This window comes from Epinephelus lanceolatus, chromosome 16 (genome assembly GCF_041903045.1).
Source record: "Epinephelus lanceolatus isolate andai-2023 chromosome 16, ASM4190304v1, whole genome shotgun sequence".
Classification (NCBI taxonomy): Eukaryota; Metazoa; Chordata; class Actinopteri; order Perciformes; family Serranidae; genus Epinephelus; species Epinephelus lanceolatus.
Window position 1 is genome coordinate 34,079,749 of NC_135749.1, and position 27,764 is coordinate 34,107,512.

Consider the following 27,764-nt stretch of genomic DNA (forward strand, 5'->3'; position numbering starts at 1 on the left):
CACCTGTGGTTTATCACCTGATTGTGTCAGGTGACCCTAAGGGGTTGTATATATGGAGGTGTACTCACATTCACTTTATGTCTGATGAAGGGCAAGAGCCCGAAATATAACATATGAATAAACTTGTCAAGGAGCAGCTTCTGGTGTGCGGACTTTAAGAGAGAACTTAAAACTTATCTTTTTAGACAGGCTTTTTACTGATGTTGATGTTTTGAGGCCTCTGTGACTTTATCTGTTTTCTGAGCCGTTGTGTGTTTTTCTGTGTTGTCTCTGTCTGTATTTTATTGCTTTTTATTCTTGCTGTAAAGCACTTTGTGATTTTATCTGTGAAAAGTGCTATAGAAATAAAATTTACTTACTTACTTACTTACGTATATCTTCCACATTGTACACTGACACTGAAACAGTCTGATGACTAAAACAAGGATTTGAACTTGTAACAGTCGAATATATGAAATGTGCCTTTAGCAGCAACGTCATCAAGCAGCGCCTGTTATGATTTGAGTCTGTTGAGCGCACCCAACGCTGGTCGGACGTATACTTATGTGCTCCTGCTTTTTCTTTTATCTCTCAACACAACACTGATGGTTATAAGTACGTGTGGCGACTATTTTGTTCATGTATGAAAATGTAGTAGCCGTAACAACCGGGCTTGGTAAGCTTGGAGTGTTTTCAAGTTGATGTAAAAATAAACGACAAGCATTTGTGAAATCCCGCACTCGTGTGGATGTGAGTTTCTGCCTGTCGTCTCACTCCAAAGAGCTACACAGACCCAAAACCATTACAACCTCACGCTGTGTGCACACAAACTGCAAAACTATCCATCAAAAAAGAGACATGCCTTAGCTTGTCACGTTGCACTGTAAGCCCAACTCATATCATACCACTATGGCATTAATTGCAAATGACACGCTAACATATAATTTTTAATTCAATGTTACATTAGATAAATTGAGATTGACGTATTTTAACCCAGTTATTGTCCATTTACCTTTACTTGCGCATGTAAAGCTGGGTGGTTGTCCCGCAGGTGTTGTATCATGTTGCTCGTGTTTGATCCTTTGGCCGCGACTTTTTTGCGGCATGTTTTACAAACTGGAAAGCCGTCGTCAACAATTTTTAATGAAATTGTTTTAAAATGTGTTAAATCTAAATGACTTAATAGAGTTTTAAAGATTAGAAACAAATTGTAGATTATCATCAGCATAAGATGATATAACATGGTTCTTTAATGAAGTTCTTATGGCAAATATTTAATGCTGGTGTTGCTGATTTTTTTTTAGAACATTAACCATTTCATGTAAAGTCACCCAGGTATCTTCGCCCTGAGGTGAATGAGGATTCCTATTTCATGAACATTCATTTTCATCAAGACAATATAGTCAGTCCTTTAAATACATCTCCAAAGATTTTACCAAAAAAAAGATATCAGGGTCTGAAATAAAAACCCCATCAATGAGAAAAATAAAGAGTATATAAAAATAGCATTTGTCACATTTTTCAAAGTCTACATGTACGTGCATTGAATCTACATAAAACACTCAATCTTAAATAAAATGAAACTGATGGAACTGCTAATGTCTTATTACACTACATTCTGTTTTCATGTGTCATTGGAAAAAGTCTTAGTTTGTTGGAAACCTCTCAGTGTGTTTCACTTAAATATAACTTTAAAACTTTTATCCTAATAAGCTAAATTAAAATTGGTATTGTTGTCTTTTTATTTACCTTAAAATTAGAGAGAAATATCATTAATTTTCAGAAATGTATTAATTATTTGTGTTAATATTACACAATCTATATGTCTCCATCTAAGTTTTTTGAGTATGTATCTTATTTACACAACAACCATCATTAGAACTATTAATATACAACTAGTGTTTCAGTGTCTGTGCAGCTGTTGAGTCAGATCAGTTCCTCTCCAAGTGAGGAGGTTTTTGTACGACGTTGTATCACTGTGTGAACGGCCAGCTGTAACCACTCTGTAGTCAGTAACAAACTCCTGCATCTTCAGTCTGAACTCCACTGATGGTCAGAGCGAAGTCAGTTCCAGATCCACTTCCACTGAAACGATCTGAAACACCAGACTGATGAGTTGTAGCCTGATAAATTAGAAGTTTGGGAGACTCTCCAGGTTTCTGAAGGTACCAGTGAAGGTAGGTGCTCATATCTGAACTGGCTTTACATGTGATAGAGACAGTCTGTCCTGGAACAACAGACTGAGATCCAGGAGACTGAGTCAGGATGATTTCTCCTGATGAATCTGGAAAACATGAAAAAGAGCAGAAGGGTTATTGAGACAAATCCAGTTTGGAGAAAGATGATCAACATCCAGACAGAAGATTATCTTTTCTTTAACATGGAGAACAGATGGAAGAAGGTAAATGCTGCTTGTTTCAGTGTTTCTCCATCATAGCAGAACATCATTGAGGTGAACCTGGTTGCATCCTGAAGCAAAGTTTTCAGAAGAGAGTCTCACCCTGAACATGGAGCCCCAGGGTGGCCAGCAGTAGAATCAGTGACATCATCATGGTGCTGTCAGCGTGTCAGTGGCTCTGAAAGGCCTGGACAGCCACTGATCAACACTGGTCTCTTAACAGCTGGGAGCAGAGAGGCAGGACACATATGCAAACACACAGAGTCAGTCAGCTGTAGCTGTCCTCAACATATCATGGTGTTTCCTTTCAATGCTGAGAGCACTGCTTATTTAAATAATGTATTATATAATAGGGTATGAAATAAAAAACTGAGATTAAATGATCTTTGTCATAATGGAGTTAAAATCTGCTGAATTTGTTTTTCACCATGCTGTGAGAAAAGATGATTTGAATTGTATTTTTGAAAAGATTTTAGGCTTAGTTCACAATATTTTTTTAATATCTTACACAGGTTGATAATCACTTTTTTTTTTCTATATAGTACAGAATGTACAATGAGTGATGTGAAAGAAGCCAAAGCTACCAACGGTCTGTAGTTAAATGCCTTTGTTCAAATCTAATGAGTCCACTGTTAATAGAGCCAGGTGTTACTTGAAGAAGATGCTTGAGATTTGGATATATATTATCTTACATCTAATTAAAGTTCAGATGTTAAAGTGTTCAGATGTTTCTATTTTATACACTGATTCATTTTGTCCATGTTGTAACTCTGTTTTGCCATGTCTTTCACATCCATGCATCACCAGTGGTCCAGTGGGCTGTCATATGGCCTTTGACCAGGTCCCTAAAAAGATCTCATATAACACTTGACTTCATTTTTGTTGTTGGCTTCCCATTAAATAAATAATCCAGTTCAAGAAACTTTTGATCACTTTAAGAGCTCTACATGGTCAAGCACCCTCTTATACTAATGATGTGATACAGACCTATAACACTAGAAGGTCAGAGACATCTTGTGGTGGACACAAGTGGACCTGACAGCACAAAGTGCAAAGTGCGTCAGCCAGGTCAAGCCAGGTGAAACATCCATTTATCTCCTACAGCTCACTTGGTTTCACATGATACTGAACACTGGTTACCTGGAGGATCATCCTGTGTTGTTTGACCGGTCCATGAAGGGTTATATTTGAATTGTTGTGTATTACTCTTGGTAAGTTTATGTATGAACTGTGAATAAGAACAAACTGCGGTTTTACCTCACTACAGTGAAGGTGACTGTGGCTTTGAATTGGGACTTTAGTTCTTTGGGACTCACTCTAGCTGGACACAAGTGGACCCTGTGGACATCTTCAAAAGGCAGCTGAGGACCTTCCTGTTCAGATGGTAAATGGACCTGCACTTGTATAGTGCCTCTTTATTCTTTTGACCACTCAAAGCTCTTTTTACACTACTGAGTCACATTCACCCATTCATACACACGTTCACACACTGGTGGCCGAGGCTACCAAACAAGGTGCCATCTGCTACTCAGTAACAATTCACACGCTCCCACACAATGATGGAACAGCCATCAGGAGCAATTTGGGTTTCAGTATCTTGCCCAAGGATACTTCGACACGCAGACTGGAGGAGCTGGGGATCGTACCACCGATCTTCCAATTGGTCAACGACCTGCTCTGCCTCTGAGCAACAGCTGTCTTATGTGTGTGTTTTTGTTTGTTTGTTTTTTTGCATTTTTTTCTTGTGAGTATTTTTTGTGTTTGTATGTAAAAAAAAAAAAAAAGTGGCATGTTAAAAGTTTAAGGAAAGTTAAGGTTTTAAATCTAAATGGATCTGTGTGTGTGTGTGTGTGTGTGTGTGTGTGTGTGTGTGTGTGTGTGTCCATCCTCAGTGAAGTGTATCTGTCTCTGCAGTAGCTTCCAGCTGCAGCAGTCAGCTCAGTTTCTGTTCAGTCTGACTGAGGGAGGTTTTTGTACAACACTTTTTCACTGTGTGAACACGTACTGACTGTTGATGTAGTGTTGACTCTGACAGTAGTAAACTGCTGCATCTTCAGTCTGGACTCCACTGATGGTCAGAGTGAAGTCAGAGTTTGATCCACTGCCTGTAAAACGACCTGGAATCCCTGATGCTCGAGTGCTGGCATAGTATATGAGCAGTTTAGGAATTTTTCCATCTCTCTGTTGGTACCAGGCTAAAAGATGGTAGTTGTTCCAAACTTGAACATCCCTACTGGTCCTACATGTGATGGTGACGGAGCCTCCCACAGCAGAGCTCACTGCTCCAGGCTGAGTCACTGTGACCTGACCTCTGGACTCTGAGGATACAGAGACACAAACATAAAGCAGCATCATGGTTTTGTCAGCTTCATTTCAGAGGGACAGATGTTGATAGAGGAGAGGAGTTTGATTCTCTGGACTTTACCTGTGAAGCAGCAGCAGAGGAGAGTCCAGATGAGGACGGAGATCAAAGTCATGTTAAGCAGCTTGGCTGTATGGAGGAGAAGATGCTATGTATTTCCATGAGTGACCAGTATTGTCTTCTTGACCCTTTTGCATTTGACTCCCTGCCATACTTAATGTAATTGGTGGAATCAAACAAAGAATTTAAATGTGTGTGTCTGTGATCTGTAAAATAACAACAGAGTGAAAAAATTTCCAGTTTGAGTGACTTTTGATCATAAATGTTTCTGATGCTGATATGTGTCTTTGTGTTTCCTTTTAAATGGATAAAGTTCAAATAGCTGTGATGCAGTATGAAGCAGAGGTCATAGGTCATGTCCAAGTCTTTTCTCATTAACCGTCCAAGCTTGGCTCCTCTTGATTTATTGGAAAATCAGATGAGAACAGGAGATTATAATGGGTTATGAATGATGGTGCGAAGCTGTGATCGAGAAATTACTTTGATTTCCACCAGGATCATTTTTTGTTGTTTCACTTGTTTTGATGAATGTTTCATTTGATGTTAAAGTAACAACAGTTAAATGTTCAATCTAAATGATGACATTGTGTGTGTGTGTGTGTGTGTGTGTGTGTGTGTGTGTGTGTGTGTGTGTGTGTGTGTCTCCTCAGTGAAGTGTATCTGTCTCTGCAGTAGCTTCCAGCTGCAGCAGTCAGCTCAGTTTCTGTTCAGTCTGACTGAGGGAGGTTTTTGTATGACGCTTTTTCACTGTGTGAACACGTACTGACTGTTGATGACATGAAAACTCTGACAGTAGTAAACTGCTGCATCTTCAGTCTGGACTCCACTGATGGTCAGAGTGAAGTCAGAGTTTGATCCACTGCCTGTAAAACGATCTGGAATCCCTGATTCTCGAGTGCTGGCAGAGTATATGAGCAGTTTAGGAGTTTCTCCATCTCTCTGTTGGTACCAGGCTAAGTCGTTAGAGCCATGAACATCCTGACTGGTCCTACATGTGATGGTGACGGAGCCTCCCACAGCAGAGCTCACTGCTCCAGGCTGAGTCACTGTGACCTGACCTCTGGACTCTGAGGATACAGAGACACAAACATAAAGCAGCATCATGGTTTTGTCAGCTTCATTTCAGAGGGACAGATGTTGATAGAGGAGAGGAGTTTGATTCTCTGGACTTTACCTGTGAAGCAGCAGCAGAGGAGAGTCCAGATGAGGACGGAGATCAAAGTCATGTTTTTGATGAGGAGGATTTCTGTGGCTTCTGTTGTCATGAAGGACAGCTGTCAGTCATCCAGTGTTCAACTCTCAGGACTATAAACTCTCCCAGAGCACTGGAGCATGGTGCTGCTGATGCAAAGTGGCTCTCTATGGAAATGCTCTGACTGACTCCAACAGGGACTTGGATTACTCTGATGATGCTGACTATCAATGGATCAATATATTTATCAGAGCGTAGTTAGAAATATCTCCATACCAATTTGATATATGTTTTACAACTTGATAACTTTTGTTTCAAAATGTTTGATTTAGGCACCTAAGGGCCAGCTGGAACATTTCAAAAAGTCATTTATTCCCTGTTCCATGCAGGCATTGAACACAGAACAGCTGCATCAGGGAACATTTATTTAATAAGAACTGTTTTCTTGCATTATTTATAGAACTTATTTTCTGCTACCTCATCCATTTGCACGACTGTATATTGTATGCTGTACACTCTGTATGTTTTTAAAGGTGTGCTGTGTGCATTGTATCTACCTTTGGTGCACTAGAAGCCAAATAGAAATTCTACGCAGGTTGCCAATGACATCATTCTAACCTTATCAAGTCTAAAATCTTTTGTATTATTTTAATTAACTGCTGGAGAAAATTAACAAAAATTGCATTTGAAATTAAAAAACATATCAAAAACATGCATTCTGGAATTCTGTGGCTCTGTGTTATTGTCAGCTTTCATGTTTTTGGCAAGATCTTACAAACAGAGACTGATTTTGGTGAGTTTGTTTGTGTCAAAGTCAGAGAGCCGTGTCTCTCTACAGTGAGAGGTTTTTGTACGGCGGCTCAATGAGTTTGTATCACTGTGGTGCACGTTCGGTGGAGGAACCAGACTGGATGTTGGAAGTAAGTCAAACTTTCAAAAACCTGTTTTTATTGAAGAGCTTTTTTCCTGCCTTTATACTCAGCACTCTGGAACTTCTATATTATTATTTAATTTTACAGAAATATTTTGCACTGAAAGACAGACTGATTTTGAAATAGAAAATCAAAAGGTCATTGGACGAAAATAACAAATTAAACTCAATGATAAATCCTTATTTCCAACTTAAATTGTAAAATTGCATTTGGGTGCTTGTAGGTTTAGTTCAGTGTGTCAAAGTCAGAGAGCCGTGTCTCTTTACAGTGAGAGGTTTTTGTACGGCGGCTCAATGACTTTGTATCACTGTGGTGGACTTTTGGTGGAGGAACCAGACTGGATGTTGGAAGTAAGTTTCTTCACAAATACTAGATACCATACTGTTATGTTTTAAATTCTGATTTGTAATATTTGCAATAGATTAAAAGAAACTTGATTTGTTTAGTTTATTATTCATGTTTTTAATTCTCCTCCTTAACCATGGAGAGTGACTCACAGTGGCTTCACAAAATTCCATCACACTGGGATTTTAAAAAAAATCTTGAAATATAAAGATGATAAAACTGCAAACCTGTTTTTCAAATGTTTTCTGATATTATATCTAAATTTTCCTCCTAAATAATACCTGTTTTTAGAACAAATTCAGAATCAGTTGTTAAATATTGTTGAACAGAGTGAAGATAAAAGTGGGTATTAGAAAATGTGCAAGATCACTTCATTTTGTCATCTAGTGTTTTAGATTTTGAAAATATTTTTAACACTTCTTTTAATGATGACTGAAATCCACACGAAGAACATTTGATTGTCATCTGTTTAATTTCTACTTTTGGTTCTGTTTCCACTAAATATGCCATTAATACGTAATGGTTAGTCAAGGTTTTGGATAAGAAAGATTTTTTCCAAATTCTGATATTTTATGTCCAGTGTAGTTTGATATATTTGAGGTCATTCTGTATGATGATTCTCTCTGTGCTGATTTGCATGAGAGGCTTCTTAAAGGGAAGTGAAACAATGTGTGAGTGAGTGACTGATGGAGCAGAAAAACCATCTGACAGAAACTCCTTAAAGGAGAAAATCAACTCTCACACAGTAAAGGTGTCCAAGTGTCTGATGGTTGATTGACAGCTGTGTGGTCCCTGTCCTCTAAGCTGATTGGTGTCTCCTAGGTGATGTCCGTCCCACCCTGACGGTGCTGCCCCCCTCCAGTGAGGAGCTGCAGCAGGGGAAGGCCACGCTCATGTGTCTGGCCAACAAGGGCTTCCCCTCAGACTGGAGTCTGGCCTGGAAGGTGGACGGCAGCAGCAGCAGCAGCAGCTGGGAGGAGAGCAGGAGCCCTGGGGTGCTGGAGAAGGATGGCCTCTACAGCTGGAGCAGCACCCTGAGGCTCCCTGCAGACCAGTGGAGGAAGGTGGGCTCTGTGACCTGTGAGGCCACCCAGGGCTCCCAGACTCCACTCTCAGAAACACTGAGGAGAGACCAGTGTTCCCAGTCCTGACCTGACTCACTGGGACTCTGCTGCTGGTTTTACTCTGCTACTGCTCTCAGTCTGCTCTCTGTGTTTCTATCATGTGACCAGTTTAACAGTTCTCACCTTGAAACAGCAATGTTTTTATTCTTGTCATAGTGCTTATGCTGTTAATGCTGTATAATAAAACATAAGCAAATAAACATTGTCTGAATATTGTTATTGCAACAGTTCCCTTCTCCCACATGTTAAGGGATACAAGATTATAACCCATGTCACAGTTAGATTTTCTCACTGCTGGTGATGGTTTTATTAATGACTTCTTGAATCATGTAACGGCACTTATCCACTTTGTCATTGAGGTTCATCTGACAGTGTCTCTGTTTAGCAGTATTATTATGGACCAGGGTCATTTTGATGAAATTATTTTAAAATGTGTTAAATCTAAATGACTTAATAGAGTTTTAAAGATTAGAAACAAATTGGAGATTATCATCAGCATAAGATGATATAACATGGTTCTTTAATGATGTTCTTATGTCAAATATTTAATGCTGGTGTTGCTGATTTTTTTTGTGTAAAGTCACCCAGGTATATCTTCACCCTGAGGTGAATGAGGATTCCTATTTCATGAACATTCATTTGCATCAAGACCATATAGTCAGTCCTTAAAATACATCTACAAAGATTTTAACTAAAAAGATATCGAGATCTGAAATTAAAACCCCATCAATGAGAAAAATAAAGAGTATATAAAAATAGCATTTTTCATATTTTTCAAAGTCTACACGTGGGTGCATTGAATCTACATAAAACACTCAATCTTAAATAAAATGAAACTGATGGAACTGCTAATGTCTTATTGTACTACATTCTGTTTTCATGTGTCATTGGAACAGGTATTAGTTTGTTGGAAACCTCTCAGTGTGTTTCACTTAAATATAACTTTAAAACTTTTAAGCTAAAAAGTTGAATTAAAATTGGTATTGTTGTGTTTTTAACTTAGAGAGAATTATAATTAATTTTAATAAATGCATTTATTATTTGTGTTAATATTACACAATCTATATTTCTTACTGTCTTACTTTATTGAGTATGTATCTCATTTACACAACAACCATCATTAGAACTATTAATATACAACTAGTGTTTCAGTGTCTGTGCAGCTGTTGAGTCACATCAGTTCCTCTCCAAGTGAGGAGGTTTTTGTACGACGTTATATCACTGTGTGAACGGGAGGCTGTAACCACTCTGTAGACAGTAACAAACTCCTGCATCTTCAGTCTGAACTCCACTGATGGTCAGAGTGAAGTCAGTCCCAGATCCACTTCCACTGAAACGATCTGAAACACCAGACTGACGAGTTGTAGCCTGATAAATTAGAAGTTTGGGAGACTCTCCAGGTTTCTGAAGGTACCAGTGAAGGTAGTGGCTCATATCTGAACTGGCTTTACATCTGATAGAGACAGTCTGTCCTGGAACAACAGACTGAGATCCAGGAGACTGAGTCAGGATGATTTCTCCTGATGAACCTGGAAAACATGAAAAAGAGCAGAAGGGTAATTGAGACAAATCCAGTTTGGAGAAAGATGATCAACATCCAGACAGAAGAGTATCATTTCTTTAACATGGAGAACAGATGGAAGAAGGTAAATGCTGCTTGTTTCAGTGTTTCTCCATCATAGCAGAACATCATTGAGGTGAACCTGGTTGCATCCTGAAGCAAAGTTTTCAGAAGAGAGTCTCACCCTGAACAAGGAGCCCCAGGGTGGCCAGCAGTAGAATCAGTGACATCATCATTGTGCTGTCAGCGTGTCAGTGGCTCTGAAAGGCCTGGACAGCCACTGATCAACACTGGTCTCTTAACAGCTGGGAGCAGAGAGGCAGGATACATATGCAAACACGCAGAGTCAGTCAGCTGTAGCTGTCCTCAACATATCATGGTGCACATTTCTCAATGCTGACAACACTGCTTATTTGGGTAATGTATTATATAATGGGTTATGACATTCAGAAAAACTGAGATTAAATGATCTTTGTTATAATGGAGTTAAAATCTGTTGAATTAGTTTTTCACCAAGCTGTTAGAAAAGATGATTTGAATTGTATTTTTGGAAAGCTATTAAACTTATTACTTAGAATAATTTTAAACATCTTACACAGGTTGATAATCATTTTTTTTCTGTCAAGTACAGAATGTACAATGAGTGATGTGAAACAACCCAAAGCTTCCAATGGCCTGTCGTTAAATGCAAGTGTTCAAATCTAATGGATCCATTGTTAAGAGAGCCAGTCTGAGGAAACCTACAATAACGCATAAGAACCTGATTCTGGGAAAGACAGGACAAGTTCTGTAGATGTTTTTCAAGACAGACACAACGTAAAATGCCTCCTTCTTTCCAAAAGATCTGTAATATAATATTAACATATTAACTACTTAATTTCAGTTTTCAGCTCTTCCCTCTTCTTGTGTTATTCTCCTTCTCTTTTCTCTTTTGTCCCTCAGGTGCTCCTGATCAGGTTGATTAGTGGGTGACTGGCCTCGTATTTAAGGGAGGCTGGAGGAGAAGGAAGTGTCTCTCTCTGAAGACAAAGCAGCCTTCTGACTTTCTGAGTGTGTTGTCTTTTTAGTTGTTTATTTTGTGCCTATTTCTTGTGATATTGGAGGGCTGGTGGTCCAGAGGGCTGTACCATGAGGCAAATTCCACAGAGTCAGGTTCTCTTTGTCTGAGTTGGATCTACAAACCCTAAAGCCTCAGTCTGAGATAACAGGTACAATGAAGGTGGTTATCAACTGTCTCTGTTCACCCAGGCTGTCTTCTTTAGACTGTGAGTGCTCACATTAAACAAGTCAAATGATGCATTCAACATGTCGAGAAAGGGATACTTCCATTACCATTACTAATCACTTCACAAGTTAGTATATTTATTTCACCACTCAGTTTATTTCTGATGTGACAGCTGCACATTCTACAGCTCTGAAACTTTTAACATGATGCAGCAGATTTAAACTCTGTTCTCAAGAACTACATTTACATATACTGACACTGTCCTATATAATAAAGTAAAAGTAATTTAACTGATTGAACAGGTTGTTATCTGTGATAAATACCAATAGAGTAGTACACTGTCTAATCAGTGTTCTATCAGCTGTAATATACCAGCAGTGTAAATTTCAGAGGGACGGATGTTGATAGAGGAGAGGAGTTTGATTCTCCGGACTGTTTGTGCATGTGTCTGTATTTTGGGCTTGTGTGTGTGTGTGTGTGTGTGTGTGTGTGTGTGTGTGTGTGTGTGCTTCCGGTGGTGGCGCACGCTCAGTGTGCTGCTCTCTGTGGCACGGTGATTTTTTAACATCTACCGCTCACATATGCCCATTGTAACCGACATCGTTAATGCAGTAGGGATTTAAGAAGATGCGCTGGACACTTTTGCTTTCATGTGTCTTATCACCGTACTATATCACTAGTGGCCTGAACATTGCTGGCATATCTAAATGCAGAGCAAAAAAGCTTGCTAAATTCTGCTCTGTTTCTGCTGTTATAAGCAGCTTGGCTGTATGGAGGAGAAGATGCTATGTATTTCCATGAGTGACCAGTATTGTCTTCTTGACCCTTTTGCATTTGACTCCCTGCCATACTTAATGTAATTGGTGGAATCAAACAAAGAATTTAAATGTGTGTGTCTGTGATCTGTAAAATAACAACAGAGTGAAAAAATTTCCAGTTTGAGTGACTTTTGATCATAAATGTTTCTGATGCTGATATGTGTCTTTGTGTTTCCTTTTAAATGGATAAAGTTCAAATAGCTGTGATGCAGTATGAAGCAGAGGTCATAGGTCATGTCCAAGTCTTTTCTCATTAACCGTCCAAGCTTGGCTCCTCTTGATTTATTGGAAAATCAGATGAGAACAGGAGATTATAATGGGTTATGAATGATGGTGCGAAGCTGTGATCGAGAAATTACTTTGATTTCCACCAGGATCATTTTTTGTTGTTTCACTTGTTTTGATGAATGTTTCATTTGATGTTAAAGTAACAACAGTTAAATGTTCAATCTAAATGATGACATTGTGTGTGTGTGTGTGTGTGTGTGTGTGTGTGTGTGTGTGTGTGTCTCCTCAGTGAAGTGTATCAGTCTCTGCAGTAGCTTCCAGCTGCAGCAGTCAGCTCAGTTTCTGTTCAGTCTGACTGAGGGAGGTTTTTGTATGACGCTTTTTCACTGTGTGAACACGTACTGACTGTTGATGACATGAAAACTCTGACAGTAGTAAACTGCTGCATCTTCAGTCTGGACTCCACTGATGGTCAGAGTGAAGTCAGAGTTTGATCCACTGCCTGTAAAACGATCTGGAATCCCTGATTCTCGAGTGCTGGCAGAGTATATGAGCAGTTTAGGAGTTTCTCCATCTCTCTGTTGGTACCAGGCTAAGTCGTTAGAGCCATGAACATCCTGACTGGTCCTACATGTGATGGTGACGGAGCCTCCCACAGCAGAGCTCACTGCTCCAGGCTGAGTCACTGTGACCTGACCTCTGGACTCTGAGGATACAGAGACACAAACATAAAGCAGCATCATGGTTTTGTCAGCTTCATTTCAGAGGGACAGATGTTGATAGAGGAGAGGAGTTTGATTCTCTGGACTTTACCTGTGAAGCAGCAGCAGAGGAGAGTCCAGATGAGGACGGAGATCAAAGTCATGTTTTTGATGAGGAGGATTTCTGTGGCTTCTGTTGTCATGAAGGACAGCTGTCAGTCATCCAGTGTTCAACTCTCAGGACTATAAACTCTCCCAGAGCACTGGAGCATGGTGCTGCTGATGCAAAGTGGCTCTCTATGGAAATGCTCTGACTGACTCCTACAGGGACTTGGATTACTCTGATGATGCTGACTATCAATGGATCAATCACTTTACCAGAGTATTGATAAGGAATGTGTTACTTCCTTTTCATAAAAAGCTTTTGTTCGAGTTGGATGAGTTGATTTACTTGCAGAATATTATTGTGAATTCCCATTAATTCACAGCCACACAAATCACCATCACTGTGGGATGTATTCAAACAAAATGTATTTTCATTTATCATAATCTACAATAAACATAGGTTCATGATAATTATATATATCAGGATTATTAATGGCAGGATTTATAGGACAGTTTTCTTTTGGAATTTTTAAATTTATTTGAATTTGTTTTACTGGAGGAGAAATTAATACTGCTTGTAGATGTTTGAAGTTTCACATAGAAAATGTTGTGTATATATTCAAAGTTTGTGAATCAGTCTCTAAACGGTTAAACCAGTTATTACACAATCTGGGTAAACTGGAAATATTTTTGGTGAGTTTGTTTGTGTCAAAGTCAGAGAGCCGTGTCTCTACAATGAGAGGTTTTTGTACGGCGGCTCAATGAGTTTGTATCATTGTGGTCCACGTTCGGTGGAGGAACCAGACTGGAATTTGGAAGTAAGTCAGATGTTTAAAATGTTTATTTTTTCAGCAGCCATGTTTTTTTATATTATATATTTAAAAGGCCAGAAATAGTAGTCGCCTTTCCATTTTGTTTTTAGACATATTTTGCATTAAAGGACAAAGTTAGCTTTTGAATGAGAAAATCAAAAGTCCATTGTAATGAAAATAAAACATGAAGCTAGAAGATAAATCTTTATTTCTTACTTTAATGGTTAAGTTTCATCTTGAGGGCTTGTAGATTTACTTCAGTGTGTCAAAGTCAGAGAGCCGTGTCTCTCTACAGTGAGAGGTTTTTGTACGGCGACTCAATGACTTTGTATCACTGTGGTGGACTTTTGGTGGAGGAACCAGACTAGAGTTTGGAAGTAAGTCAGATTTTAATAAGAAGTTTATACAGAAATACTAAATACCATACTGTAAAATAATGTTTCAAATTCCATTTTTAAATGTTTGTTTTGTTCATAAAGCTCTTAGTATTTTTGATATTATTTCTCCTCTTTTATCATGGAGACACACTCAGAGCAGCTTTACAAGCATTTCTTTACACATTCCTGTCATACTGACATTCAAATGACTTGATGATGAAGATAAAGCTTCAGTTCTACTGTAAAAATGTTTTCTAAAGTTAATGTTTAGTTTTCCTCCACAGTGATAACTTTTGTTATGATGAAGTAAAACATACTTTATTCAAGTAAAATTGAACAGAGTGAAGATACAGATCAGTATTTGAAAAACCAAACCATCTGACAGAAACTCCATAAAGGAGAAAATCAACTCTCACACAGTAAAGGTGTCCAAGTGTCTGATGGTTGATTGACAGCTGTGTGGTCCCTGTCCTCTAAGCTGATTGGTGTCTCCTAGGTGATGTCCGTCCCACCCTGACGGTGCTGCCCCCCTCCAGTGAGGAGCTGCAGCAGGGGAAGGCCACGCTCATGTGTCTGGCCAACAAGGGCTTCCCCTCAGAGTGGAGTCTGGCCTGGAAGGTGGACGGCAGCAGCAGCAGCAGCAGCAGCAGCAGCTGGGAGGAGAGCAGGAGCCCTGGGGTGCTGGAGAAGGACGGCCTCTACAGCTGGAGCAGCACCCTGAGGCTCCCTGCAGACCAGTGGATGAAGGTGGGCTCTGTGACCTGTGAGGCCACCCAGGGCTCCCAGACTCCACTCTCAGAGACACTGAGGAGAGACCAGTGTTCCCAGTCCTGACCTGACTCACTGGGACTCTGCTGCTGGTTTTACTCTGCTACTGCTCTCAGTCTGCTCTCTGTGTTTCTATCATGTGACCAGTTTAACAGTTCTCACCTTGAAACAGCAATGTTTTTATTCTTGTCATAGTGCTTATGCTGTTAATGCTGTCTAATAAAACATAAGCAAATAAAAAACAATGTCTGAATATTGTTATTGCAACAGTACCCTTCTCCCACATGTTAAAAGATACAAGATTATAACTCATGTCACAGTTAGATTGTCTCACTGCTGGTGATGGTTTTATTAATGACTTCTTGAATCATGTAATTACGGAAGACGAGAACGGCAATGTATTATTCTTTTTTTGTGCACTGTTATCTCGTGAGAACGAATTAATTAAGTCGTTATCACCAGATAAAAGTCTTTGTTATCTCGTGATAAGGACTTATTAATTCGTTATCTCGAGATAACTAAGATTGTTATCAAACAAAGACTGTTATGTCGTGATAACGACTTAATTAATTCGTTATCACGACATAACAAAGATTGTTATCTCGAGATAACGAATTAATTAATTCGGCATCTCGAGATAATAAAAACTGTTATGGCAGATCACATTATTGATCAACGCATCAGGATGTAGGCTACTTCAGTCAAGGTCTAACACAGGCAGAAATTGTATTGTGTCTTTCTGTTAGGCATTCAGATTAGTCCTTGTCATTGAAGGAGAAAACTAGTGCGGTTACAACTTCACAGGCGACGGTTAAGTGATCCTGCTCATCGACGGGAAATCACATCATCTGCTATATGTGACGTACATGCCCTTATTTGGATAACACGGTATTCCCCACACATAAAGCCTATTGACAGCGTAATGCGCTCTGGCTGCAGATGTATTAAGCATGAATCCGTTCTTGCAGCATCTCTACAGAAAGTATTCGTTAGAGACAAACCATCCATCTGTCTGTCATCTCACCTGTTTGGCCTGCCTTGACCAGCGAATTCATCAGCTTGTAACAATTCGCCAACAACATAAACTGAGGCTTATGTCACAACGCTGCTTTTACAGGTCACGGGAGGCACAGGTTCACGGTACCAAGCTGAAACCCCTGATATAGGCTAACATAACCCCAAAAAACTTAACTCTTTTTGTTTTCAAAATACAGCAATAAATTGTATAAAAACGAAAAGGACTCATATGGTTATTTTAACTCAACAATTTTAGTGTAATTAAATTAAATCAAACCCAAATTAACAAGCGTCCGGCTCGGACGATTCACTCAGTTAACACAGCGCGTCACGTCGATACAGAAAACAAATAACCCCCACTGTGCATTTACTGCTTGTTTATTAATTCCAGTCACGTTTAATAGTAGCTGCAGCAGCAACCGCTAGTTGCCAACAGCTGCCTTGTTATTATTTCTTTATTACAGATATGCGACATTATTTGGCCATGGTGATCGCGGCTTGCTGTTGGTCAGTTTTTCTGCTGATGCTGTTTTTTTTTATCTGTGTACACTGTCTTGATTCGTCATGTCAGAGGTAGCGAGTTTTGGAGTATAGACATTTGTTTGTTTTTACATCTTCAGCACCAAGGACAGCGCTTAAAGTGATTTTGTTATAACCGCTGCCTAACAGGCTCGGGGACATCTTCAGCACCGAGGACAGTGCTCAAACTACAGTTTCTTGTCTGCTTTTGTCATGTGTGAATTCTACTGTTGGCCTGCTTATGGAAAAAATGTAATAAAATTTGCATTTGTTAGAACTTCTTAATGTTTTATTTGTGTGTAGCTTATGGCAGCCAGTCAGTAGCCTATAGTGAGTGGCGATGTGCGATGCGCTATACAGCAGGAAAAAAATACAATGATGTCACACATTCATTCATCCAGTTGGCAACCCCCCACCTTAAAACATCTTCCCGTGTGTGGGGAATACCCATGGACGTCGGAACTATTTTCTGAGGGGGGGGGGCGGGATTTTTGCTGGGAGGGGCGGCGGACGCACACACTTATCAGTGATTAAGGATTTGATTTGAAGTTATTTTATAATAACATGCAGTTATAAGAGAACTAGAATGGATGAACACGGCATCTTTATTGTTAAGAAAATGAATTTCCAAAAGTGGACCTTCTCTCAGTTGACCTACTGATGAAGATTTTAAGCAGGGTAGAGACATCGCTTTCATCCATAAGGTCACTGTGAGCGTTCATAATGGCCAAATGTGTTAGTCTCTCCTGCGTCATGGTGTTGCGCAGCCAGGTTTTCAGCCTGCGCAAGGCTGAGAAAGAGCGCTCGGATGCCGCGACAGATATGGGCAGGGCCAGACAGAGCTTAATGAGATTCTCCACCTCCGACAGCATGGAGCGGGTTTGGGGCTGCAAGGTTTGCAGGATGGACACAACATCCTGGATGGTGCTAACTTCTCGTCCCCTATACACATCCCTCAGTATGTCCAGCTCAAGGCTTAGCCACTCTCGTGGAAAGGGGGTCAGTTCCGGGGAACCCACATCCACTCGTTTCCCCGAAGCCGCCTAGAGAACTGTCTGCTCTCGCCCTGCAGCTACGCGGAGTCCCTCCTAATCAAAACGCCGCTCCACCTCTGAGCGCAGGAGGTCCTGCAGCCTGACTACATACAGTAGGCTAGCCTATGCCAGATGCCAAGGCTACTGTATGTAGTCAGGCAGGCTGCATATCACATTCAAAAGCACAGATCTATGTATATATCTATGTATAGATCTATGTATATAACTCCCGACAGGGGAATGAAACCCCTCCGCTGCGCGTCGGGGTTCTATTCCCCTGTCGGGAGTTATTTTCCCAGTATTCACCGGCTCATTATACATTATCCCTTACATATCAGACCGCAGAATGCCGCTACTGACCAATCAGAATGCAGTATTTAATAGAGCCGTGTAATAACACGAGATAACAGTGCACAAAAAAAAGAATAATACATGGCCGTTCTCGTCTTCCGTATGTAATGGCACTTATCCACTAAGTCATTGAGGTTCATCTGACAGTGTCTCTGTTTAGCAGTATTATTATGGACCAGGGTCATTTTGATGAAATTATTTTAAAATGTGTTAAATCTAAATGATTTAATAGAGATTTAAAAATTAGAAGCAAATTGTAGATTATCATCAGCATACGATGCTATAACATGATACTTTAATGATGTTCTTATGTCAAATATTCAATGCTGGTGTTGCTGTTTTTTTTTTAGAACATTAACCATTTCATGTAGTCACCCAGGTATATCTTCACCCTGAGGTGAATGAGGATTCCTATTTCATGAACATTCATTTGCATCAAGACCATATAGTCAGTTCTTAAAATACATCTACAAAGATTTTAACTAAAAACATATCGAGGTCTGAAATTAAAACCCCATCAATGAGAAAAATAAAGAGTATATAAAAATAACATTTTTCACATTTTTCAAAGTCTACACGTGGGTGCATTGAATCTACATAAAACACTCAATCTTAAATAAAATGAAACTGATGGAACTGCTAATGTCTTATTGTACTACATTCTGTTTTCATGTGTCATTGGAACAAGTCTTAGTTTGTTGGAAACCTCTCAGTGTGTTTCACTTAAATATAACTTTAAAACTTTTAACCTAAAAAGTTGAATTAAGATTGGTATTGTTATGTTCTTATTTAACTTAGAGAGAATTATAATTAATTTTAATAAATTTATTTATTAGTTGTGTTAATATTACACAATCTATATTTCTTACTGTCTTACTTTTTTGAGTATGTATCTCATTCATGCAACAACAGTCATTAGAACTATTAATATAGTATAATAGTTATAATAGTGTTTCAGTGTCTGTGCAGCTGTTGAGTCAGATCAGTTCCTCTCCAAGTGAGGAGGTTTTTGTACGACGTTATATCACTGTGTGAACGGGAGGCTGTAACCACTCTGTAGACAGTAACAAACTCCTGCATCTTCAGTCTGAACTCCACTGATGGTCAGAGTGAAGTCAGTTCCAGATCCACTTCCACTGAAACGATCTGAAACACCAGACTGACGAGTTGTAGCATAATAAATTAGAAGTTTGGGAGACTCTCCAGGTTTCTGAAGGTACCAGTGAAGGTAGGTGCTCATATCTGAACTGGCTTTACATCTGATAGAGACAGTCTGTCCTGGAACAACAGACTGAGATCCAGGAGACTGAGTCAGGATGATTTCTCCTGATGAATCTGGAAAACATGAAAAAGAGCAGAAGGGTTATTGAGACAAATCCAGTTTGGAGAAAGATGATCAACATCCAGACAGAAGAGTATCATTTCTTTAACATGGAGAACAGATGGAAGAAGGTAAATGCTGCTTGTTTCAGTGTTTCTCCATCATAGCAGAACATCATTGAGGTGAACCTGGTTGCATCCTGAAGCAAAGTTTTCAGAAGAGAGTCTCACCCTGAACAAGGAGCCCCAGGGTGGCCAGCAGTAGAATCAGTGACATCATCATGTTGCTGTCAGCATGTCAGTGGCTCTGAAAGGCCTGGACAGCCACTGATCAACACTGGTCTCTTAACAGCTGGGAGCAGAGAGGCAGGATACATATGCAAACACACAGAGTCATTCAGCTGTAGCTGTCCTCAACATATCATGGTGCACATTTCTCAATGCTGACAGCACTGCTTATTCAGGTAATGTATTATATAATGGGTCATGAAATTCAGAAAAACTGAGATTAAATGATCTTTGTCATAATGGAGTTAAAATCTGTTGAATTAGTTTTTCACCAAGCTGTTAGAAAATATTATTTGAATTGTATTTTTGGAAAGCTATTAAACTTATTACTCAGAATAATTTTAAACATCTTACACAGGTTGATTAGCAGTTTTTTCTATCAAGTCCAGAATGTACAATGAGTGATGTAAAACAAACCAAAGCTTCCAATGGCCTGTTGTTAAATGCAGGTATAGAAATCTAATGGATCCATTGTTAAGAGAGCCAGTCTGAGGAAACCTACAACAACGCATAAGAACCTGATTCTGGGAAAGACAGGACAAGTTCTGTAGATGTTTTTCAAGACAGACACAACGTAAAATGCCTCCTTCTTTCCAAAAGATCTGTAATATAATATTAACATATTAACTACTTAATTTCAGTTTTCAGCTCTTCCCTCTTCTTGTGTTATTCTCCTTCTCTTTTCTCTTTTGTCCCTCAGGTGCTCCTGATCAGGTTGATTAGTGGGTGACTGGCCTCGTATTTAAGGGAGGCTGGAGGAGAAGGAAGTGTCTCTCTCTGAAGACAAAGCAGCCTTCTGACTTTCTGAGTGTGTTGTCTTTTTAGTTCTTTATTTTGTGCCTATTTCTTGTGATATTGGAGGGCTGGTGGTCCAGAGGGCTGTACCATGAGGCAAATTCCACAGAGTCAGGTTCTCTTTGTCTGAGCTGGATCTACAAACCCTAAAGCCTCAGTCTGAGATAACAGGTACAATGAAGGTGGTTATCAACTGTCTCTGTTCACCCAGGCTGTCTTCTTTAGACTCTGTATGTGCTCACATTAAACAAGTCAAATGATGCATTCAGCATGTGAAAGGGATACTTCCATTACCATTACTAATCACTTCACAAGTTAGTATATTTATTTCACCACTCAGTTTATTTCTGATGTGACAGCTGCACATTCTACAGCTCTGAAACTTTTAACATGATGCAGCAAATTTAAACTCTGTTCTCAAGAACTGCATTTACGTATACTGACACTGTCCTATAATGAAGGAAACAAGGAAATCACAAGTTTTGGGACAAATCAAAGTAAAATTAATTTAACTGATTGAACAGGCTGTTATCTGTGATAAATACCAATAGAGTAGTACACTGTCTGATCAGTGTTCTATCAGCTGTAATATACCAGCAGTGTAAATTTCAGAGGGACGGATGTTGATAGAGGAGAGGAGTTTGATTCTCCGGACTGTTTGTGCATGTGTCTGTATTTTGGGCCTGTGTGTGTGTGTGTGTGTGTGTGTGTGTGTCTGTGTGTGTGTCTGTGTGTGTGTGTGTGTGTGTGTGTGTGTGATCTGTAAAATAACAACAGAGTGAAAAAAAATTGAATTTTCCAGTTTGGATAACTTTTGATCATGAATGTTTCTGATGCTGATCTGTGTCTTTGTGTTTCATTTTAATTGGATAAAGTTCAAATTGCTGTGATACATTATGAAGCAGAGGTCAAAGGTCATGACCGAGACTTTTCTCATTAACAGTCCAAGCTTGGCTCCTCTTGATTTACTGGAAAATCAGATGAGAAAAGGAGATTATAATGGGTATAATTTTTTTGTCTTTTCACTTGTTTTGACGAATATTTATTTGATGTTATAGTAACAACAGTTAAATGTTCAGTCTAAATGATGACATTGTGTGTGTGTGTGTGTGTGTGTGTGTGTGTGTGTGTCCTCAGTGAAGTGTATCAGTCTCTGCAGTAGCTTCCAGCTGCAGCAGTCAGTTCAGTTTCTGTTCAGTCTGACTGAGGGAGGTTTTTGTATGACGCTGTTTCACTGTGTGAACACGTACTGACTGTTGATGTAATGATAACTCTGACAGTAGTAAACTGCTGCATCTTCAGTCTGGACTCCACTGATGGTCAGAGTGAAGTCAGAGTTTGATCCACTGCCTGTAAAACGACTTGGAATCCCTGATGCTCGAGTGCTGGCAGAGTAAATGAGCAGTTTAGGAGTTTCTCCATCTCTCTGTTGGTACCAGGCTAAGAAGTTAGAGTTAAAAACATCCTGACTGGTTCTACATGTGATGGTGACGGAGCCTCCCACAGCAGAGCTCACTGCTCCAGGCTGAGTCACTGTGACCTGACCTCTGGACTCTGAGGATACAGAGACACAAACATAAAGCAGCATCATGGTTTTGTCAGCTTCATTTCAGAGGGATAGATGTTGATAGAGGAGAGGAGTTTGATTCTCTGGACTTTACCTGTGAAGCAGCAGCAGAGGAGAGTCCAGATGAGGACGGAGATCAAAGTCATGTTTTTGATGAGGAGGATTTCTGTGGCTTCTGTTGTCATGAAGGACAGCTGTCAGTCATCCAGTGTTCAACTCTCAGGACTATAAACTCTCCCAGAGCACTGGAGCATGGTGCTGCTGATGCAAAGTGGCTCTCTATGGAAATGCTCTGACTGACTCCAACAGGGACTTGGATTACTCTGATGATGCTGATTATCAATGGATCAATATATTTATCACAGTATTGATCAGTAATGTGTCAGTGATCATTTGTATGTGTCTGTAGTTTGAGTTTGATGAGCAAATTTGTTTCAGAATATTTTATGAATTTCCTCTAATTTAATACCATACAAATCAACTTCACAGTGAAACAATTTTACTATTCAACAAGATTACTACTTTTCAGTTATCATAATCTACAACAAACAAAAGTTCATAATAATCATTTATGTTTGTCAGAGTTTACTGGAGAGTTTTTCTGTAGAAATGTTCATATATGTCTTAGCAGTCTGTCAGACAGAAATATTCTTAAACTTTCAGTCCAACTACTGGGGCAAAGAATCTCATAGGTTTTATTGATCTTTCTCAAAAATTAACAATCTTCACACAATGCATGTCTTGAAAGAATATCTTCAAAGATGGCTGTTGTTTGAACAACATGCTCGATGAGTAGGACTGATTTGATGAGTTTTAATACGTAATTCAGTTGTTACGACGTTCACTTTGAATGAACAAAGAGAGCACACAACCAAGTCTTTTCCTTTCTTTTTTAGACAAGTTATTTTTAAGACACCTCACAATAATGTAAACCATTTTTTATCAGACAGAGGCAGATTAAACATGAATACAGAGAGGGGAAAAAATGCCACATTAAACTTTTTATCTTTAGTACTGAAACCTGTCTGTTGTGACGGATCAGCAGTGATGCTTGTCTGTTGCCATGGTTACTGAGCTCAAAGAGGGAAGCGAAACACTGAAGACCAGTTTCATCCAATCCGGAAAGGACCAATAAAACCACTAGCCTCCTCTGCTGCAACTAACAGGATGGAGTTTAGATTAGCTCACATGAATTTTATTAATCTGTCTGTCTATAGTGGGTCGAGCTATCCCCACCCTGACGGTGCTGTCCCCCTCCAGTGAGGAGCTGCAGCAGGGGAAGGCCACGCTCATGTGTCTGGCCAACAAGGGCTTCCCCTCAGACTGGAGTCTGGCCTGGAAGGTGGACGGCAGCAGCAGCAGCAGCAGCAGCAGCAGCTGGGAGGAGAGCAGGAGCCCTGGGGTGCTGGAGAAGGACGGCCTCTACAGCTGGAGCAGCACCCTGAGGCTCCCTGCAGACCAGTGGAGGAAGGTGGGCTCTGTGACCTGTGAGGCCACCCAGGGCTCCCAGACTCCACTCTCAGAGACACTGAGGAGAGACCAGTGTTCCCAGTCCTGACCTGACTCACTGGGACTCTGCTGCTGGTTTTACTCTGCTACTGCTCTCAGTCTGCTCTCTGTCTCTCTCATGACGTTTCAGTGTGAACATGTTCTTGCTTGTGTTGATGGTTTCAATATCTCAAAGCAATAAAGATTTGATCAAATGTATCATATGAGTTTCATGTGACTTCATTTCTAGGACATATGTTATATATTAGGAGCATTACTCAAACTAATGCACAAAAGACACAACAGTAATGAGTCTTTTATCCAAACTAATTTTTAATGGGTGTCAGACTGTGGATATTCTTCTACTGCAGTTCATTGGCGGTTTTAGGCCAGTTGCAATGGGGGGGCCAAGCTAGGGCCAGTCCTTTTGATACAGGGGCACATACAAGTAGAGTCAAATATCTAAGTCTGAACAATAAGGTATGTACACACAGTATATATATGTATATCAGTGTTTCCCACAGGATTTTTGGAGACTACATCCAACCCTGTAGGGGGGTTTAGGGGCATGCTCCCCCAGGACAAAATTTTGTATCTATTTGATTTAAAGGCATCAGTCTGGTGAATTCTGAGAGCCAAGTTATGATGGCAGAATATGCCTAGATTTCAACATATTTGTGCTTTTATATGTGAAAAATTTTCTATTTTTACTGATAAAAACACGAGTGGTATGTTATGGTGAAGGGTTACACTTAAAATACGGCTAAGGTATGAGGGGCCGTACAAGACATATTTCATTCTCACCCTCTCAAACACATACATTCTCCTTACACATACATACATTTTCACTCTCATATTTATATATTTTATGCACACATTCATACACTTTGCTCTCATGCACATGCAATCATGTATACATTTAATACTATAAGTAATATATGTATGTAAAAGGAAAATGTATGTATGTTGAAAGAAAATATAAGTATGTAAGAGAAGAATGTATGCATGTGTGAGTGAGAGTATAGTGTTAACGGAAGGAGTATAGTGGAAATGGAAGGCAGTATCGTCTACATACTCCGGTACAGTAGGTGGCGGTATACACCTAATGAGCAATGGTTGCAACGCGCCATAAAACCAAACGAAGAAGAAGAATTTATCGCGCTGTGATTGGCTGAGAAGAATGTTATTGACGTGGGTCTGCTGTGGTGAAACTATAATGTTCTGAAGATGGACTACAAAATGCACACCATGAGAACGCGAGGGCGTACGTTCTCATCGTGTTGTTTCATGCAGGATATATAAACGTGGACAACATGGTGAAAGATACCGTTTAATTACTAAGGTTGGAATTGAATTAAAAAAAAAGGAATATAGACTACCAGCCACAAACTGAAACGAAATTGTCACATTGAGAATGTTTGCTCACACTCACCCATCTGAATCCCAAGTAGTAAAATGAATTAATGATATTACTAAAGGCTGGCAATACAACAACACTCAAATGAATAAATGACTGATGCAAACTGAGCATATATGTTACAGTGCGTGTCCCCTCCGTCCACAGCTGAGTTCAACTTGTTTGTTTTATAACAGGATAAACAAATATTAAATGCATTATTTTGTTTTTCCGTATGAATAAAAAAAATAATGGAAATCCACGTGCTTTTTCCATTTTCTTCTTCAAATGGGCAATTGCAGTAGAAATTAGACCACAACCAGTAATTAACTTGTGTTTGGCCTTTATTGTTAAATCAATATTATGTGCCCCTACTGCATAGATAGACAGATAAATAATAAATAATAATAATATTAATAATAAAGGGGACGCTGCTGTGCCTCATGCGTAAATGCGCACAGCGTCTCTCTTTATGGGGAAACGCGCTTATTGTTTCTGCTGCGGGGTGGGGGGTGGGTGGGGTGCTCGCTGCAGGTATTTAATAACCTCGGGCAGATATCTTTTAACGTTACAGTCTTTTGTATTTTTTGTTATGATCCTTCCACTGTAGCTCTGCAGGGAAACACTGTACAGACCAGGCGCCTCATTTATAAAAGAGTGCTTAGGATTCATACTAAAAGTTGACATGTGCCCAAAAGCTGAAAATGGCGTGCGCCAAAAAATAATCTGATTTATAAAACACGCACACTTGCACGCAATGTTCTCTTTATAAATCACAGACCTCCTGGAGTTGTGCGCACCCAGATCCGCCTCATATTTCGCCCTCTACACGCCCTAGTTCAACCATAAATGGTCATGCAAATCACCTCATGAATGCGATCTGCATATAAATAAGCCGGCATGCGAGTGTTCTCTCGTTGTGAGTCACGGTGACAGGTGTGAGAAACGAACCAAAAAACGGAATTTCTCTGAGACTGAACTCGAGACCCTTTAACGGGAGTTGGAGGACTGAAGAAAGATTTTATTTGGTGGCCACAGCAGCGGGATCACTAATAAAAGAAAGCGAAAAAAGTGGCAACACATGCTGTCAGCTGTGTCTGTGGGACTGCACGGACAGTGACAGAACCAAAAAAAAAAGTGGTCTGATCTAAAGGTAGACCAAATATTTCTACTCCTTTACCAACATGTAGTTAATGTGTTGCTTTTAAATTTGAGGATGTTTGACATTGATGTGCGACATAAAGAATCACATTTATTAAAGGTGGAGGCAAAAAGTAGTATGTGCCATCTTGCGCAATTACGCACGAGGGTCACCGCAGTATTTATATGTTTATGACAATTAGTCTGATCAGACTCCCGGCCTGAATTACAGCATGAACCAGTGGTATCCCTGTCCCAAAATACAACGTGTAATTTGAAATACAATTCAAAGATGAAAGTGTAATAGGCGAACACATTTCTTCATGCCGGTTTTGTCATGAACAGCACATGTCTAAGTAGGGCTGATGAAATGAGTGTAACGGTTGTGCTTAATGGCTGTATTTCGAGACATGATAAATGCAATGGAAATATTTAGCTAAATAAATAAATATATTCCATGCAGTCGCGCCATCCTCTCCCCCTCCTGCGCTCACAGAGTGGACAATGAGACGTTAGAGGCAGTGCGGATTAAATACGTATTTGAAAGAATTTCAATTCAGGATTTGAGTTGGATTTTACAACAACTCCAAGCGCAAAATAAGGCTGCTGGATTTAATTTCATAGCGTGACATTAAATTTGTGTGAGACATCAATAAAAATCTGACTGCACTTCTCCACCTCACCATCTGCATTGCCACTTCCCAGTGTCTCCAAAATGTGCGCAGGCAACCTTTGCATGGTAAGTGGCATACGCCACTTTCAAGCCCCGTTTTGTGCGTAAGCAAGCTTTATAAATGAGGCCCCAGATGAGTCAAACAGAAAGTCAGGTGCAGAAAAGGCGAGAGCATCCGGTCAATTTTCACAATAAAACACCCATGAAAACTCCGGATCGTATTTCACATGGCTACATTAACATGATGTGACATGCAACTACCATGAGCCAAATAAGAAGGAGAAAGTTTTCAGAGCTTACTTCAATGGTGCTGTGTGTTGCCGTGCAGGTTAAGAGTTGTCTTAAATACAGCCACACAATTCTCTACTGATGTTTTCGGTGGGTGCGTCGCTTTAAGTGGTCCGACCGGCAACTGGTTTAGACGATTTAGTTCCGCGTTCCACATTGCCCCTCCAACTCTTCGGCAGGGGGGCCACAGGAGGGGCCGGACTCCAAGTTACGGGGGCACTGGCCCCTGCTGGCCCTCCCCTAAAACCGCCATTGCTGCAGTCCCAATAATAGATCACTCAATTTCTTTTAGTAACAATACACATGGTAAGACCATCTTAATAATAAAACCCAGAGCTCTCTGTTATTACTGATGTCTGTCCTGGAAGAAATTTCTCCAGTTTGTGTGTTGTTAAATTCTGCCTAGAAATTATTGTGCAAATTTTAATTCAAAAGTCTTAACAGTCAGAGGGTTTTTGGGATTATAAATAAACAGCAGTGTATCATCTGCATAAAGTCACATAACATGAATCTAGTTTGAGATTTTCCATTATATCATATTCAAATGAGACACAGTAACTTCATCAAAGGACATGATGTGAAAGAGATGAGAGGACAGTCTCTGTCTCTTTCTGTCTGACAGCAGATTCAATACTTATATAACACACATATTTGTGTAGATATAGTTACATCAAGTCTGTCACTTATATCTCTTGTATTTTTATAATTCCAGATGATATAAAGCTATTTTTTCATAATATATGTGTACATTTACATGGGTAGCAGTAGCTCAGTCTGTGGGGACTTGGCTTGGGAACTGGAGGATCGGATTGGAGTGGGGACTGGAAGCTGAAGAGGTGTCATTAAGTAAGGCCCCAATCCGTAACTTTGTATGTGTATGTGTGTGTGTGTGTGTGTGTGT

The 27,764-nt window shown here is 39.8% G+C and overlaps 2 pseudogenes and 3 gene segments (V, D, J or C); 3 read left to right on the forward strand and 2 right to left on the reverse strand.

Annotated features, from left to right (window-relative positions):
- Positions 1 to 1,206: 1,206 nt before the first annotated feature.
- On the reverse strand, positions 1,207 to 2,604 carry LOC117263795 (immunoglobulin kappa variable 2-29-like). The segment is given in 2 exon segments: positions 1,207 to 2,263; positions 2,480 to 2,604. Coding segments are annotated over 2 exon segments (327 nt in total).
- A 3,024-nt stretch (positions 2,605 to 5,628) lies between these two features.
- Positions 5,629 to 8,592, forward strand: LOC144467422 (Ig kappa-b4 chain C region-like). The segment is given in 3 exon segments: positions 5,629 to 5,664; positions 6,860 to 6,911; positions 8,091 to 8,592. Coding segments are annotated over 3 exon segments (417 nt in total).
- A 1,386-nt stretch (positions 8,593 to 9,978) lies between these two features.
- Positions 9,979 to 15,229, forward strand: LOC117263798 (Ig kappa-b4 chain C region pseudogene; annotated as a pseudogene).
- A 2,972-nt stretch (positions 15,230 to 18,201) lies between these two features.
- LOC144467398 (immunoglobulin kappa variable 2-29-like) lies at positions 18,202 to 19,540 on the reverse strand. The segment is given in 2 exon segments: positions 18,202 to 19,243; positions 19,460 to 19,540. Coding segments are annotated over 2 exon segments (363 nt in total).
- A 3,552-nt stretch (positions 19,541 to 23,092) lies between these two features.
- LOC117263799 (Ig kappa-b4 chain C region pseudogene) lies at positions 23,093 to 23,585 on the forward strand (annotated as a pseudogene).
- Positions 23,586 to 27,764: the final 4,179 nt, after the last annotated feature.